Here is a 14,585-nt window from a genome sequence, read left to right as displayed (position 1 = left end):
CTGCTCCTTGGAGCCGGTGTGGGTGCCCATGAAGTGCCACACTCAAGCAGGAGAGGACAGGGCTACTCGGAGGCATCACTGGGACACCTACTACTGCCTGGGTGTCTACCTCTGTCTGGGTGCCAGCTCCTGAGGCCCTCAACCCACCCGAGAAGCTGCCCTGATTTTCCACCAGGCCATTCGCAGGAGGAAGCCTCATGGGAAAGCTATGGACACACCCACCTTTATCCAGCAGTGTCAGTGACAGGGAGGCGAGGTCATTGAACTGAAATAAAGAAGACCAGAATCAGGGCCCTCTGCAAAGTGGGTCCTTGTGAATGTCAGCAGTGTCACCCACCCACAGTTAAAACAGGCTTTCTCTTTGTAAGTGAGGGGTTCTTACATAAGAAGTAGCTATGATGCTATGTGTCCCCTCTGCCACTTTCTGGGTTGCGTCTGGAAGCTGCTAGAGGGTTGAGGGGGTGCTGACTGCTCAGGCCAGCAAGGAGACAGGGGCTGTAGCCTCTGAATAGTGACAGTGAAGGAATAGCTGGCATTTATCAAGGGCTTATTATGTTCCAAAAGCTGTATAAGTATAACCTCATTTCTTCCTCAAAATAATCCCACATCACCCAGAAATTCCACTCCTGGGTAGATACCCAAAATAACTGAAAATAGATGTTCAAACAAAAACTTGTGCACACGTTTACTGCAGCACAATTCACAATAGCCAAAAGGTGGAAACAACCCAAATGTCCATCAATAGATGAATGGACAAACAAGATGCTGAACATCCACACACTGGAAAGAGCAAAGCCACTAAAAAGAGCAAAGCACTGACACCTACAACATGGGTAAACCTTGAACACATGATGCTCAGTGTGAGAAGCCAGACACCAAAGGCCACATAGTGTGTGATTCCATGTGAAATGTCCAGAACAGGCAAATCCAGAGACAGAGTCATGGTTGCCAGGGGCTGGGGAGGAGGATGGGGATGGGGCTTCTCTGGGTGATGGACTATTCTGGAATTAGATAGAGGTAATATTGCACAACACTGTGAATGTACTAAATGTCGCTGAATTGTTCACTTCAAAATGGTTAAAATAGTAAATTCTATGTTATATGTATTTTACCTCAGTATTTGAGGCCTCATTCAGAGGCAGGGTATCCTGCCCAGAGTGAGAATAAAGAGTAGGCCGAGGAGACAGGATCTGAACCCAGGCCTGCAGGCTCTAGCATTAGAGCTCTTTCCTGCCCACTGTCCACTGTGTCATGCTCAGCAGACTCCCTCACCCCTGCAGGCTTCTCTGGCCCTCACCTCTCCCATCACGGCAATGGGTGTCTCCCCGGTTGCCTTGGCGACACGGTGCTCCACCAGATAGAACATGTACTCATCATACAGCAGGCGGATCAGGTGGAAGGAGCCGAAGCTGGCAGCGCTGCGCAGGGTGAGGTCTCGGATCACCATGGAGCTGGAGGACGGGCAGACAGAGGCTAGGCACCTTTCGGGAGCACGGAGCCCCACCAGGCAGGCGAACCAGGCTTTTCTTCAGCTCTGAGGTCGTCTGGGGACCTCTTAGACCTACAAGGGGCATGCCAGTTGCCAGACCACCCCCATGTCCCAGTGTGACTCAGGTGGGGACAGGCAGATGGGAGGTGAGCAGGAGCAGCGGCTCTAAGAAGAGGCCACTGAGAACATAAAGGTGACAGTCTCTGACAGAAGCCTTAGAGACCACCTTTCCCAGCCTCCCCTGTATCCTTCCCTCCTCAGTCTGTGGTTTAGGTACCTAAAAACAAGACAGAATTTCAGGGTGTCTTTGCCTCTGGGGTTGGCAAACTAAAGCCCAATCCAGACCAAACCGAGCTTACCAGCCTGTTTTTATACAACCTGAACACTAAGAATAGCTTTTACATTTTAAATGGTTGGGGGAAAAGTCAAAAGAAGAATTATTTTGTGACCCATGAAAAGTATCTGAAATTTACGTTTCAGTGTTTATAAATGAAGTTTTATTGGCACACAGCCATGCCTGTTTGTTTACATGTGTGTGCCATGTGCCAATAAAACTATTATTCAAAAATACTTAGTATCGGATTCTTTTTACAAAACAAAAAGCGACCCCTGATCTCAAGTAACATGGCACCCAACCAGAAACCCGGGTCTACAAACACATCTGCCATGTAGTCCCAAACACTCAAATGCCCATTTCAGAGCTCACCTACTCTCAGTTAAGTCTAATCACTATCGTAAGCAATAAAAGAAACAAGCAGGGAGACACAATGTAAATACAGACTATTACAGTAATTAAATGAGGGGTGCTGGGGTGAGCCTAGTAAGCAAACCAAAATCTAAGCCATGTCAATGTCTGAGAGTGAAACTTAAAACAAGGAGTCACAACTAGTTCCCAAATAAGGCAGCTGCTGGAACTGTAGCCAATCAAATCATGTCCCTGCTTTGCTTCCTCATCTTCCCCATAACACCTCGTCCTTGTTCCTGTTGGTGGAGGCGCCAGACACTGGGTTTCATGCTGACCAATTCGAATTGGTATTTGCTCAAATGTTTGGAAATTCTAATGTGTCTCAGTTAAACTTTTAATAGGCTGAAAATGTCCATACTTGTATATTCACAATGGGGCTGAGGGAGTCATTAAAGACAACTGATAACATTAGTTTATTTAATATTTTTGCATCTCTGGGCCAGCGTGTAGATGCACTCTGAAGGCAGTTTTGTTTAGCCACAGAAAATGACCCCTGGCTTCAGTTGGTTGTGGCTTCGAGATGGCTTAGGAAGAGTAACCAAGGAAGGAACCCAGGTGGTGACTGTCTGTGTCCAAACTGGCACTTGAGAAAGTAAAGGTCACTTGAAGAACATTCTTGAATGCAAAGGGTGGGCTTTTAAGTGGACAGGGTGAAAGGGCTCAGGGTGTGTGATATGTTTTCTCTTTAGGAGCTTCTTTGGCTCTGTATGGCCAACTCCCCTTAGGTAAATGAAGGGCCATGGACTGCAGGTCCCTGGGAAGGAGGCTCTCGCCCCCTGCTCACCTCTTGCTGCCTCTCCCTCCATTCCCCACCCCAGGAAGCTGTGCTTGGTTTGAGATTGTGCTAGCTCTCCTCTCCTGAAGCCCTTTGTCAGATACAAGGTAACAGGTCTGGACGCTCATGACAACTCAGGCTGTTCAAACACTGTTTGTTAGAGGACCCCATATCAACATGCTTCAGGTCTCACCCCCCATCTGTGGCCCACCCAGCTCGGTTCCAACCTTCCTTCCCCTGAAACCCCCCCACCTCTTCCTGTGCTGGTATTCTGTACCCCCTGCCCCCAACCTCGGCATCTGGTGCTATGTTTCAGTTCAAGTAGTTTTTCTGAACCATCTCCAGGTATGTTTCGGGTTCTCCACATGGGCTGATAGCTTCCTGCAGTAGGAACATTAGCGGAACTCCACCAGGAGCAGCTCAACCTGAGCATAGTGATCCCACATGAAGCCTGTGCCCATCTCTGTACCACTTTCTGGTGGAGGCTATAGAAATAAGTCCCTTAAGCCCAATAAAATGAAGTCAGGTAGTGTTTCATCCTTATAGCGAAAAGCGCCCATGTCACAGAGGCAACGACCCCTTTCAACTTTAGCTGTGTTCTCGTTTTCACATTTCTAAATCATAGGCTCATCCTACTGCTCTCGACTGGTCAGATCATGACTTTCCCTGAGACACGCCACCACAGGCACTCTGTCTCTGTACCGAGACTCAGAGGTGCACCACCTTCTTCATCCATCATCTCAATGTTGCTTCACAGTACTTTTTGGCTAAGTCGATGTTCCCTTATGTGACAATGGGGTGTTAAGCTCACATCTGAGCCAGGCAGTATATTAGGCTCACATTTCCTTCTTCATTCACTCAACCCACATTTCGGGGCTGGGAAAGGTGCAGTGGAAAAAGCAACATCCTGGCTCTTGGGGAGTGTGCTCGATCACAGAGGAGATAGACAACAGATAGGCAAACAGAGGACGAGGTGACAGGTGACCATGAGAAAAAGCAAGGCATGAGCCACAGAGGATGAGCAGGTGCGTGCTTTTACTTAGGGGAGGTCTGGGAAGGCTTCTCTGATGATGATCCAGCCACATGGCTTATCCGGGGGAAGGGTGTTCCAGGCAGAGGAAGGGCAGTGCAAAGACCCTGAGGTGGCAAGGCTAGAGTAAAGGGTAAAGAAGGAGTTGGGAACAGGGAGTTACTGGGCAGTTGGCTGAGAGACCAGTGAAGTTTTATTTATTTATTTTTTATAAGACCCAGATAGTAAATATTTTCAGCTTTGTGGCCACATGGTCACAACTCTGCTAAGGATCCATAAACAATGAGTATGGCCTAGTGTTAATAACAGTTTATGACCAAGTGCTAATAACAGTTTATTTGCACAATCAGGTGAAGGGTGGTCTGACCTGCCAGCTGTAACTCCCTGTTCAGATGGATCATGCATGTCCTGAAAGCCTTAGAGTGGCTATCATTTTCCTGGGGTTAACTGATTCTTTCTTCCTTCCCTTTCTTTTTCTTTCTTCCTTTCCCTTTCCCTTTCCTTTCCTTCTTTCTTGCCCCCCCCATCCCCTTTAAATATATTTCCATTGATTTTAGAGAGGAAGGGAGAGGGAGAGAGAGATAGAAACATCAATGATGAGAATCATTGATCGGCTGCCTCCTGCACGCCCCCTACTGGGGATCGAGCCTGCAACCCTGACATGTGCCCTTAACTGGAACTGACCCTGGGACCCTTCAGTCTGCAGGCCGATTCTCTATCCACTGAGCAAAACCAGCCAGGACAACTGACCCCTTCTTTAAAAATGTTCAATTTCCCATGTATTTATCACTGAGACCAGGATCCCCTGCAGAACTGCTGGGCTGCTGTCAGCAAGCACAGTCCATGTCTTCTGGGCAGTGTCCCTCCTGAAGCCCCGGTTCCCCCGCTCCCTTCTACAAAGGTTAGAATCGCATCTTGGAAATGGTTTTCCTTCAGAATTCTGAAGATACTGCTTTCTCTGTACCCAGACTCACAGGAAGAACTAGATCCTGAATTCTAGTTCAGTCAGAAGACACTGTTCTGGTTCTTAGGCCTTCAGTGCGGCCCATCGCTGTTTCTTGGACGCCTTTTCGGTTGTCTCCAGCCTGATAGTCCACAGGGATGCTCCGTGGGGAGGCTGTCATTCATGGTACTGGAAACACGGCGGCTTCTTCAGTTTGGAGACTGGTGTCCTTCAGTTCTGAGACAGCTACTTGATTATGGTTTTATTATTTTCTTCCCCTCCATTTTCCCTCACTTAAAATAATTCCTATCAGTTGGATAGTGAACCTTCTAGATCAAATCCTTTCATTTTTCTTTCATGATTTTTCTCACATTTTTTTCTTTCTCCATATTTTTTCCTCTCTCATATTTACTTTCTGTGATAGTTTATGTGTCAACGTGGCTAGGCTCTAGTGCCCAGTTATTCAATCAAACAGTGGTCCAGATGTTGCTGTGGAGGTATTTTGTGGCTGTGATTCACATCTATCACCTCTAGACATTAAGTGAAGATTACCCTTGATAACATGGGCCTCATCTAATCAGTTGAAAGGCCTTCAGAGCAAAACGGAGGCTTCCCTGAGGAAGAAATCCCACCCGTGGCCTGCAGTGTTGCCTGCCTGAGTCTCCAGCCACTGGCCTGCCCCACAGATTTCACACTTTCAGGCCCTCACAGTTCCTTGAAACAGATCTCTTTATATATAGTATATAATAAAAGGCTAATATGCAAATCAACTGGACGGCAGAACGACCAGTTGCTATGATGCGTACTGACCACCAAGGGGCAGACGCTCAATGCAGGAGCTGCCCCTGGTGATCAGTGTGCTCCCAAATGGGGAGCACCACTCAGCCAGAAGCCGGGCTCATGGCTGGTGAGCACAGTGGCGGACAGTCAGGTGGTAAAGAGCGAGGGGTCCCGGACTGCGAGAGGGTGCAGGCCAGGCTGAACGACACCTCCTCCCTCCCCGCACGATTTTCTTGCACCGGGCCTCTAGTTAATATATAATTATTTCTATATTCATACAATTATGATTAACTATAAGGTATTTACATATATAATTTAAAATATATGTACCCTCAACACACCTGACCCTTGCCCAGTACCATTCTGCAGGGACACATGGACTGCAGGGGAACTGACGCTGGTTTCTGGCTCCTGCTTGCACTTGGCAGTGAGTGACTAAAAGCCTGATGGTTGCTCCCCGTCTGGCTCACTGACCTAACTGACCACCTCACACCACCTCCCAAACCCTTGCCTTCACTCATTGATCTGCCATCGTCTGCTCTCCTGTTCTCCTTGTTCTGGGGATTTATGCCTTTTTACCACTTCCTTTACTGCCACTTTGTGGGGTTTTGTTGGGGAGCAGAAATAAACACATGGACTCAAGCTGCTACGTTTCTCCAGAGGATCGATGACGATTTCTGTCTGCGGAAGCCTGCCACCCACTTTTAGGCCACAGGGGGCCTCTGGGCCTGACCCTGGGAGCCAGCCTGAGATGAGGCCTACAGGCTGGGCCCTGGTTTGGGCTTTTGGCCACTGGAGGCGGGACAACCTCTGGAGCCCTCCACCCCTGCCCTCCCAGAGTTCTCGGGGAGTTCAAGGGGCACTTACCTATAAAAGGACCATTTCAGCAGGAACTGCCGGGCAGCCTTGGGGAAGCTGGGGCTGCCCGCGTGCTGCTTCAGGACCTGCGTGACCACGTTGTCGAGCCAGCTGGCCCACTGGTCCAGGGAGCTCTGCTGCTGCAGGGTCAGCTTGAAGTCCTGCTCCAGCCGCTGCACCACGCTCTCCTTGCACTGGCACACCCACGAGGCTTGCTCCTGCAGGTGCAAGGGCAGTGGGTCAGAACAGAGAGTCAGTGACAGCCCCCCCATACCAACGCCATGGGTGAGAGCTCAGGGACCCAGACTGCACCATCTCCTGAGCACCAGCTCCACGTCTGACCTTAGGCCGAGCATGCACCCATCTTCACCCGTGGCCTTTTCCAACTGCAGTCAAGCACCATTAGTACCCACTTCACGGGGACAGAGACAATGGACCAGAGAGGGAAACTGCTCTGGCATATAAGGACTTAAATCCACGTTTCCCGGACCTATAGCTCCGATTATACCATGTCTTTGGGTTTTATTTTTGAGTGGTCACTCTTGTGAATATGTGTGTGTTTAATGGGTTAACCCAGGGCCTGAACTAGACATAAATATAGTAGCAGGATCCATTTACTGACAGCCTGAACTTTTCTAGGCCCAAAGAAAGAACTCTGAATGTGGCAATAGGAAGGCACATTTTTAAAGAAAATGAACGGAGGTGATGGTCACAACTCCGAGAGGCTGAGAGATCCTGAAGTGGAGACCTGTGGTCCTTGGGTGGGCCGACCCTGAATCAAGTTCATGGAGCAGAAATGTGCGCTGGGTGTGCTATGGGCTGCAGATTGAGGGCTTATGCATTTTTCTAAAGGGTGGAAGGCTAGGCCAGAGGTGTTGGGGTCATGCGCACATTGTCCCTGCTTTGGAGTCTGGTCCTGGAGCCCTATCCAGGCTGTGGGGACCCATGTGGGGAAAGTCACCTGCACGTTGGCAAAGTCCACGCGGTTGAGGTCGCTGAGCATCTGGTTGATCTGGGAAGTGTTCTGAAGCACGGCCCGGGCCGCCTGTGCCAGGTGATTGAGGGATGTGTATCTCCGCAGGGTCTGGGCGAAGGCACTAACCACGCTGACCTGTGGCCAAAGATGGCATGAGAGGGTGAGCTGCAGACATGCAATGCACGTAGGGAAAGCCTATTCTCTCTTCTCCTTGGAGGGCATGGACTCAGGGACAGTTCAGGGGCAGGAAAAGAGGGATGCACCCTTGTGACAGTCTCAAGAACCTGAAGAGTGAGAATCAGTGGACACAGACATCACCAACACATCACGTGGCACCTATAGTAGACAGTGTGGCATCAGTGGGTTAGAACTCAATTCTATCAGCTCTTTGGAGTGGTTGGTGAAAATGCTGGTTCCTAGGCCTGCTGGGTCAGACTCTGTGGGGGTGGCCTTGGGATCTGTGATTTACTGACTACCTAGGTGGTCCTTTTGCTCCCTGGAGTTGCAATATCACCGGCCTAACAGCAATTCCTGACTATAGGCAGGCAGACCAGATGCCCAAAATCTGGCCTCCTCTATACATGGCAACTCTAAGAAATGTGTGCAAGATCAATTGCAAGAAGTTATTCTCTTTTTCCCATGCAGGCCAAATATCCACATTTAAATTCTGATTTGTGGCCAAGACTAATGTAATAAGGATACAGCAATGAGATTAAATTTCGTCTTTTCACGAGCATAGAAATATTCAATCTGTTGTGAGCTGACCCAAATGTGCCACATCAAATGGCATCTTCGTCGAGCCCCTCCCTGCCACTACCTATCCTACATCAGCAGCATCTTCAGGACTTCCTGAAGGGACCACTGATCCTCAGGACACACAGGAGCGACTGACTATCCCTAGGGCCCAGCAGTCAAGTTCTCCCAGAGCAGAGGGAGAGGAGCCCCTCCTCTGAGCTATACCCGGCCCCCTCCCATTACACCACAGCTGGGCCCAAGGGGTCCCCAGGCCCGTGGCCTCTGCTTCTGGTCACCAGTGTGGTCTGAAGGCCCAGACCCCATTCCCAGGAGTTACCTTAGTCTGGATAACCTGTTGTGGGAAGTCACTCATGGCGTTCGTCAACCAGCCTTCCAAGCTCTTGGCAAAGTTACGAATGGCCTGTGTCAAGGTGCCTGGGAGATCGAAACACGATATTAACAGTGAGAAAGGCAGAGCCTCGCCCCTTAGGATCAGCCACGCGTAAGAGATGCAAATGTAATGAAAGTTACCACCAAAAGCAACACAGAAGAAAAGAGAACAAGGGAGTAGCACAGGCATGGGGGATAATTTGGGACACTTAGTGAGCGGAGCCTGGAGTAAGAATTAGGGCTGTCCAGACCATTCATCTCTGTTCACCTATCTGTCTACACTAAGGGCTCTCACCCAGGCTGACCCTGCCCCCTGGGGGACATATGTGGTTCTCATGACTGGGAGGGCTCTTGGCCTTGAGCGGGTGGGGGCTAGGGATGCTGCTCAACACCCCACAGTGCCCAGGACGACCCCACAGAGAGTGACCTGGCACAGTGTCAGCATTGCTGAAACGGAGACCCTGATACACATGCATGTAAATATATTCTATCAACTTCTAAAGTTACTTTGAGATGGGTTACAGTAAGAAGGAAATAATAGGACTCTTTAAAAATACAAATAAAAAAATCCCCCAATGTAAAAGCAAATCTACCCCAAATTCAAACCTTAATATAGACTTATTCACACTATACTTAACAGTTGTTGGGCAGGCAAGACCATAGGATAAATGCAATCATTATGCTGTTTACCATTTTCTGGCACAAAAGCAGCAGACCAGTTCAAGAAAGACCGGGGGTTTCCAAGCACTGACATAAATGTGCATAGGTCACCTGCCAAGTGTAACCTGTGGTGTCTGCTGGAGGCATTAAGAGTGAGGCCTCCCATTTGACCCAGTGATCCCACTTCTGGGAATATATCCCAAGAAACTAGAAACACCAATCAGAAAGGATATATGCACCCCTATGTTCATAGCAGCACAATTTACAATAGCTAAGATTTGGAAACAACCTAAGTGCCCATGAGCAGATGAGTGGATTAAAAAACTGTGGTATATCTACACAATGGAATACTATACTGCTGTAAAAAGGAAGGAACTCCTAACATTTGCAACAGCATGGATGGCCCTGGAGAGCATTACGCTAAGCGAAATAAGCCAGTCAGAGAAAGATAAATATCACATGATCTCACTCATTTGTGGAATATAATGAACAACATAAACTGATGAACAAAAACAGATCCAGAGACAGAGAAGCATCAATCAGACCGTCAAACCTCAGAGGGAAGGTAGGGGAGGGTGGGGGTCAGGGAGAGAGATCAACCAAATGACTTGTGTGCATGCATATAAGCATAACCAATGGACACAGACACCAGGGGAGTGAGGGATGAGCAGGGGGATGAGGCGCAAAGGGGGGATAAGGACACATATGTAATACCTTAACCAATAAAAAAAAAGAGTGAGGCCTCAGCCTTGACCAGTATGCTCGCTCAGTGGTTAGAGCATTCGCCTGAACACCAAAGGGTTGTGGGTTCAATTCCCGGTCAAGGGCACATACCTGGGTGGCAGGTCCACTCCCCACCGCTAGTCAGAGTGCGTGCAGGAGGCAACCAGTCTGTCTCTCTCTCACATCAATGTGTCTGTCTGTCTGTCTGTCTGTCTCTCTCTCTTCCCCCTTTCCCTTCCGCCTTTCCACTCTCTCTGAAAAAGCAATAGAAAAAATATCCTCTGGTGAGGATTAAAAAAAAAAAAAAGAACGAGGCCTCAGGTACCCACCTTGCTCACCCTTCACTTGGGATGATGCCGGGAGCCCACAGGAAAGTCTGGAAGTCAGGGGCTGGCACAACAGTGCCCCCTGGTGGTGGACATTGTCACCACCACCAGAGGCCTGGCAGGCAGTTCCCAGTCAGTTCCCTGGGAAGGTCCATGTCAGCCCCAATGGGTGTAGCCAGCGAGGCCCATGATTTCATTTTTTTTTTTTTCCTTTCCTACATTAAAGATGCTGGAATCTGGAGAAAATTCTATAGAATCCACCTTTCGGTGCTAAAGAATCACAGGTTTGGGAGGAAGCTGAGCTCAGCCTCATATCAACTTGGGGGAAGTGGGATAAAACCGGATTCAGACTATCCCTAGGGCTTTCAGCAAGTGCAGCAACCTGGAGGGTATGGATGTCCTGAGACTTGGGCCCCACAGTCTAGAACTCCTTTGGGGACATCAGAGACCCAGAAGCCCACAGCATTGGGCAGTAGCATGAAGCCCTAAGCCCAGCCCAGACTAGGTGGGCAGTGACCTGAGGGTGGGCAGCCCTCACCAGAGCCATAAGGCCCTCCCTCCTTCTCTCCCCGGAGTCAATGACAAGGAAAACATGCAGGCAAGGGTGAGCATCTTTCCAGGGTGACTAAGCTGCTGCTCTCACTGATTCTGTGTCCCAGTCTGAGCTGGACCTGACAGGGTGGCTGCAGGGGTGCAGAGGAGAAAGGAGAAAGGCAGGTGAGCAAGCTGCTTACTGGGTACTGGCCGAAGCACGTCAGGGATGAGGACCTCCACCAGGGCCTGGTAGAGGATGTGGTCACAGTTCCTCATCCACTTAAGGATGGGGTCACATTTACACAGAGACACCAGCTTGTCCTTTGGAAGGATGGTGGCTTCGGGAATCTCATCACTGTGGGGGAATGGGGGAGATGAGGTGAGCCGAGGCCTGGAGACCACCCCACACGGGTCATGCTGTCCACCCGCCGCCTATAGCTGAGATAATGACATTTCCCACTGTGGCTACTGCTGACTTCTCATTGGGATGGCATATGGTCACCAATAAAACACTCACTTGAAACATGTGAATGGGCAATGCAAATTACAAATCAACTGTCAGATGTATAAAAACAACATGTAATTATGGGGGAGCGCCAATTCTTGGAAAGTTGACGCATTTGTCTGTGGGTCACAGTGTGGATGTCATCGCGCCTGTCTGGGGGAACAACCACAGCACCTGGCTGGTAGAGAGGCGGGGCCGTCGCTGGAGGAGGCTTTAGCATTCCAGAAGGAAAGCCACAGCTTCTCGATGTAGTGGAACTGGAGGTTCATCACGACATCTAAAGTTGCCTGGAAGTAAAATTGGCCCGTTAGACACATGAATGTGGGTGTTCAAAAGGGTGTGGATCGCTCTAGCTGGTTTGGCTCAGTGAATAGAGCATCGGCTTGTGGACTGAAGGGTCCCAGGCTCGATTCTGGTCAAGGGCACATGCCCAGGTTGCGGGCTCCATCCCCAGTAGGGGGCATGGAGGAGGCAGCCAATCAAAGATTATCATTGATGTTTCTATCTCTCCCTCTCCCTTCCTGTCTGAAATCAATAAAAAAAATTTTTTTTTAAAGTAAGGGTGTGGATCACATGTCATCAGGGCATTCTAAGCAGTCAGTGGTGATTCAGGCTGTGGGGGAGGGGGTCTTTTGAAAGCAGAGAGAGACCACAGTGGAGATGGAAATGGACAAAGGGGCGCTGTCCAGGGGGCAAAGATTCTATCTGCTCCTTGGCTAGAGGGAGCAGGGGCCGCTCTGGGTCCTCTGTGTTGTCAGGGACACCTGGGGATGTCTGAGGATTTGGTAGTCCTGGGGAGGCACACTGGCTCTGCACCCAGGCCCTGGGGGCACCGAGGTTCCCACTGAATCCCCACAGCCCAGGTGTGGGCTCTTCCCCGGGGCCACCTGGAGGGGGCAGTCACCTCACAGTGCCGCCGATAGGCCAGCTGCAGGGCCTTGACGTCTTGAAGTGTGATGCTCTCCTGCAGCAAGACGCTGCCCAGGTCAGGCGCTGGGAAGTCCGGGAAGACGTGGGAGACATCTGGGGGGGACGGAAACGGGGTCATCAGCAGACCTGCAGAAGGTCCACAAGCCGAAGACGGGCTGGGCATCCCGTGTGCTGGGGGATGCTGTCCAGAAGTGGTGGTGACCACCTGACAACCCTGGGCGGCATCCTGGCTTCCCTGAGCAGTTACACAGCTTTTGTACGCTTCAGTTTTCTCAGGTACAGAATGGCGACAGCAGCATCACCTCCAAGCAGCATGAAATATGCTGAGACAAGACAAAGCATTGCGCCAGGGCCCAGACACAGTGAGTGCTCTCATCACCTCAACAGGCGAGCCAGCCAGAGCAGTGCCTCTAGGGACAAGGCTGGCCCTGTGGTGACCTCCCGAGCCTGACAACCTCTCCAGAAGACCCAACACAGGAGGGCTCTGTTCAGGCTCAAGAAATACATTAAAAATACACCAGCCACTGATGTCTCAGTGTGTATGCTTGACACTGATCCCAGCGACCCTCCCTGGGCATGTCCCCGTGGCAGGCTCTTAGTTAGGATGCAATCCCAAGAAAGCAGTGGGGCCACCTGGGTGGGTGGGTGGATAGGTGGGGAAACGGTCTCTCCCACAGTTCCCAGGGAAGAGGGCCAGGCAGCCCTTCGTGAGGGCACCGCGAGGGGAGAAATCCAGTTTTTTAGGGATCTTGAGCATCCAGTTAAGCAAGGAGAACCCAGGAGGACAGCCAAATCCTGCTGCTGCCCTGAGCCGACAGGTTTTAAAATAGGACATCTAGCTCAGCTGGTGTGGCTCGGCTAGTTGGAGTATCGTCCCGTACACCAAAAGGTATCGAGTTCGATCCCTGGTCAGGGCATATATCCAGGTTGCAGATTTGATCCCTGGTTAGCAACTGATCAATGTTTCTCTCTCACATCGATGTTTCTCTTTCTCTTCGCCCCTCTAAAATCAATAAACAAACAAATAAACATATCCTCATGTGAGGATTAAAAAATAAAATAGGACATCTAGTCTTCTCTCTGATGGGCATTTAATTTTATTTAGTTTTTTTTTTTGTTAATCCTCACCCAAGGATATTTTTTCCATTGATTTTTTTTTTTTAAGAGAGAGTAAAAGGGAGGGAGAGAGGAGGAAGGAAGAGAGAAAGAGAAAGAGAAAGAGAGAAACATCAATCTGAGATTGGTTGCCTCCCACACATGCCCCCACTGGGTCCGGGGATCAAACCTGCAATCCAGGTACAGTTTCTTGACCAGGAATCAAACCCTCAACTCTCTGTGCACAGGCCGATGTTCTAAGCACAGCCACACTGGTCAAGGCTATTTATTTATTTTGTGATGGTCATTTTATACATTAATTTTGGGGACATATGCTGATAGTTCTAAAATCTTAGGGATGCCACAAGGAAGGTTTATCTAAAACTTTCTATGTAACAAAAAAGGTGTCAGGCTCTGCCGGGTAGCTCAGTTGGCTGGAGCATTGTCCAGATATGCCAAGGTTGGGAGTTTGATCCCTAGTCAGGGTATGTACAAGAATCAACCAATGAATAAGTGGAACAACAACAACAAAAATCAATGTATCTCTCTCAAATAAAAAGAAATTTATAAAAAAGAAAATGTGTCACACAAGAAAACTGTTTAATGCACCCCTTTAGATGCTGCTGGTGCCGAAACCCACAAGCACCCAGAAGTGCTGAGGAGATCCGGAGCTTTCACAGCAGGCCCTGTACCCAGGGTGGGGGTGTCACTACTCACCTATGTATTGCTGGTGGTGCTGGCTCTGGGCGGCCATGGCCTGCTCTGGCGTGCTATGTAGGCTGCTGTGCGAGCCATTGTCCCCAGGGCTGTCCGACTTCTGGACTGGCCGGTACCTGGGTAGAAAACACACGTGCTACCATGAGGCCCCAGCAACACTGCCTAGAAGGGGCCTGAGGAGCACAGGGCTAAACAGGGTACAATTGGTGTGTGTGTGTATAATCTATAATAAAATCGTAATATGCTAATTAGATCGGACAGACGAATGACCTTCCGGACATCCTTCCGGACAAAGCCGCAGCAGCGGGGGCCGAGGCAGAGGCAGTTAGGGGCGATCAGGCAGGCAGTTAGGGGCGATCAGGCAGGCAGGCAGG

The 14,585-nt window shown here is 49.8% G+C and overlaps 1 protein-coding gene across 1 annotated transcript in view; it reads right to left on the bottom strand.

Moving 5' to 3' along the window:
- Positions 1-14,585, bottom strand: part of RFX2 (regulatory factor X2) — a 90,780-nt gene that overhangs the window by 2,001 nt on the left and 74,194 nt on the right. The window contains exons 9-17 of the mRNA XM_008150565.3: positions 14,212-14,327; positions 12,374-12,492; positions 11,644-11,756; positions 11,165-11,319; positions 8,669-8,766; positions 7,582-7,731; positions 6,630-6,838; positions 1,298-1,451; positions 223-265 (exon numbers count right to left, since the gene is read on the bottom strand). Of these exons, the coding sequence (XP_008148787.1) occupies positions 223-265; positions 1,298-1,451; positions 6,630-6,838; positions 7,582-7,731; positions 8,669-8,766; positions 11,165-11,319; positions 11,644-11,756; positions 12,374-12,492; positions 14,212-14,327 (1,157 nt within the window). The remainder of the gene's footprint in view (positions 1-222; positions 266-1,297; positions 1,452-6,629; positions 6,839-7,581; positions 7,732-8,668; positions 8,767-11,164; positions 11,320-11,643; positions 11,757-12,373; positions 12,493-14,211; positions 14,328-14,585) is intronic.

This window comes from Eptesicus fuscus, chromosome 6 (genome assembly GCF_027574615.1).
Source record: "Eptesicus fuscus isolate TK198812 chromosome 6, DD_ASM_mEF_20220401, whole genome shotgun sequence".
Lineage (NCBI taxonomy): Eukaryota > Metazoa > Chordata > Mammalia > Chiroptera > Vespertilionidae > Eptesicus > Eptesicus fuscus.
This window is presented reverse-complemented; position numbering and strand designations above follow the sequence as displayed.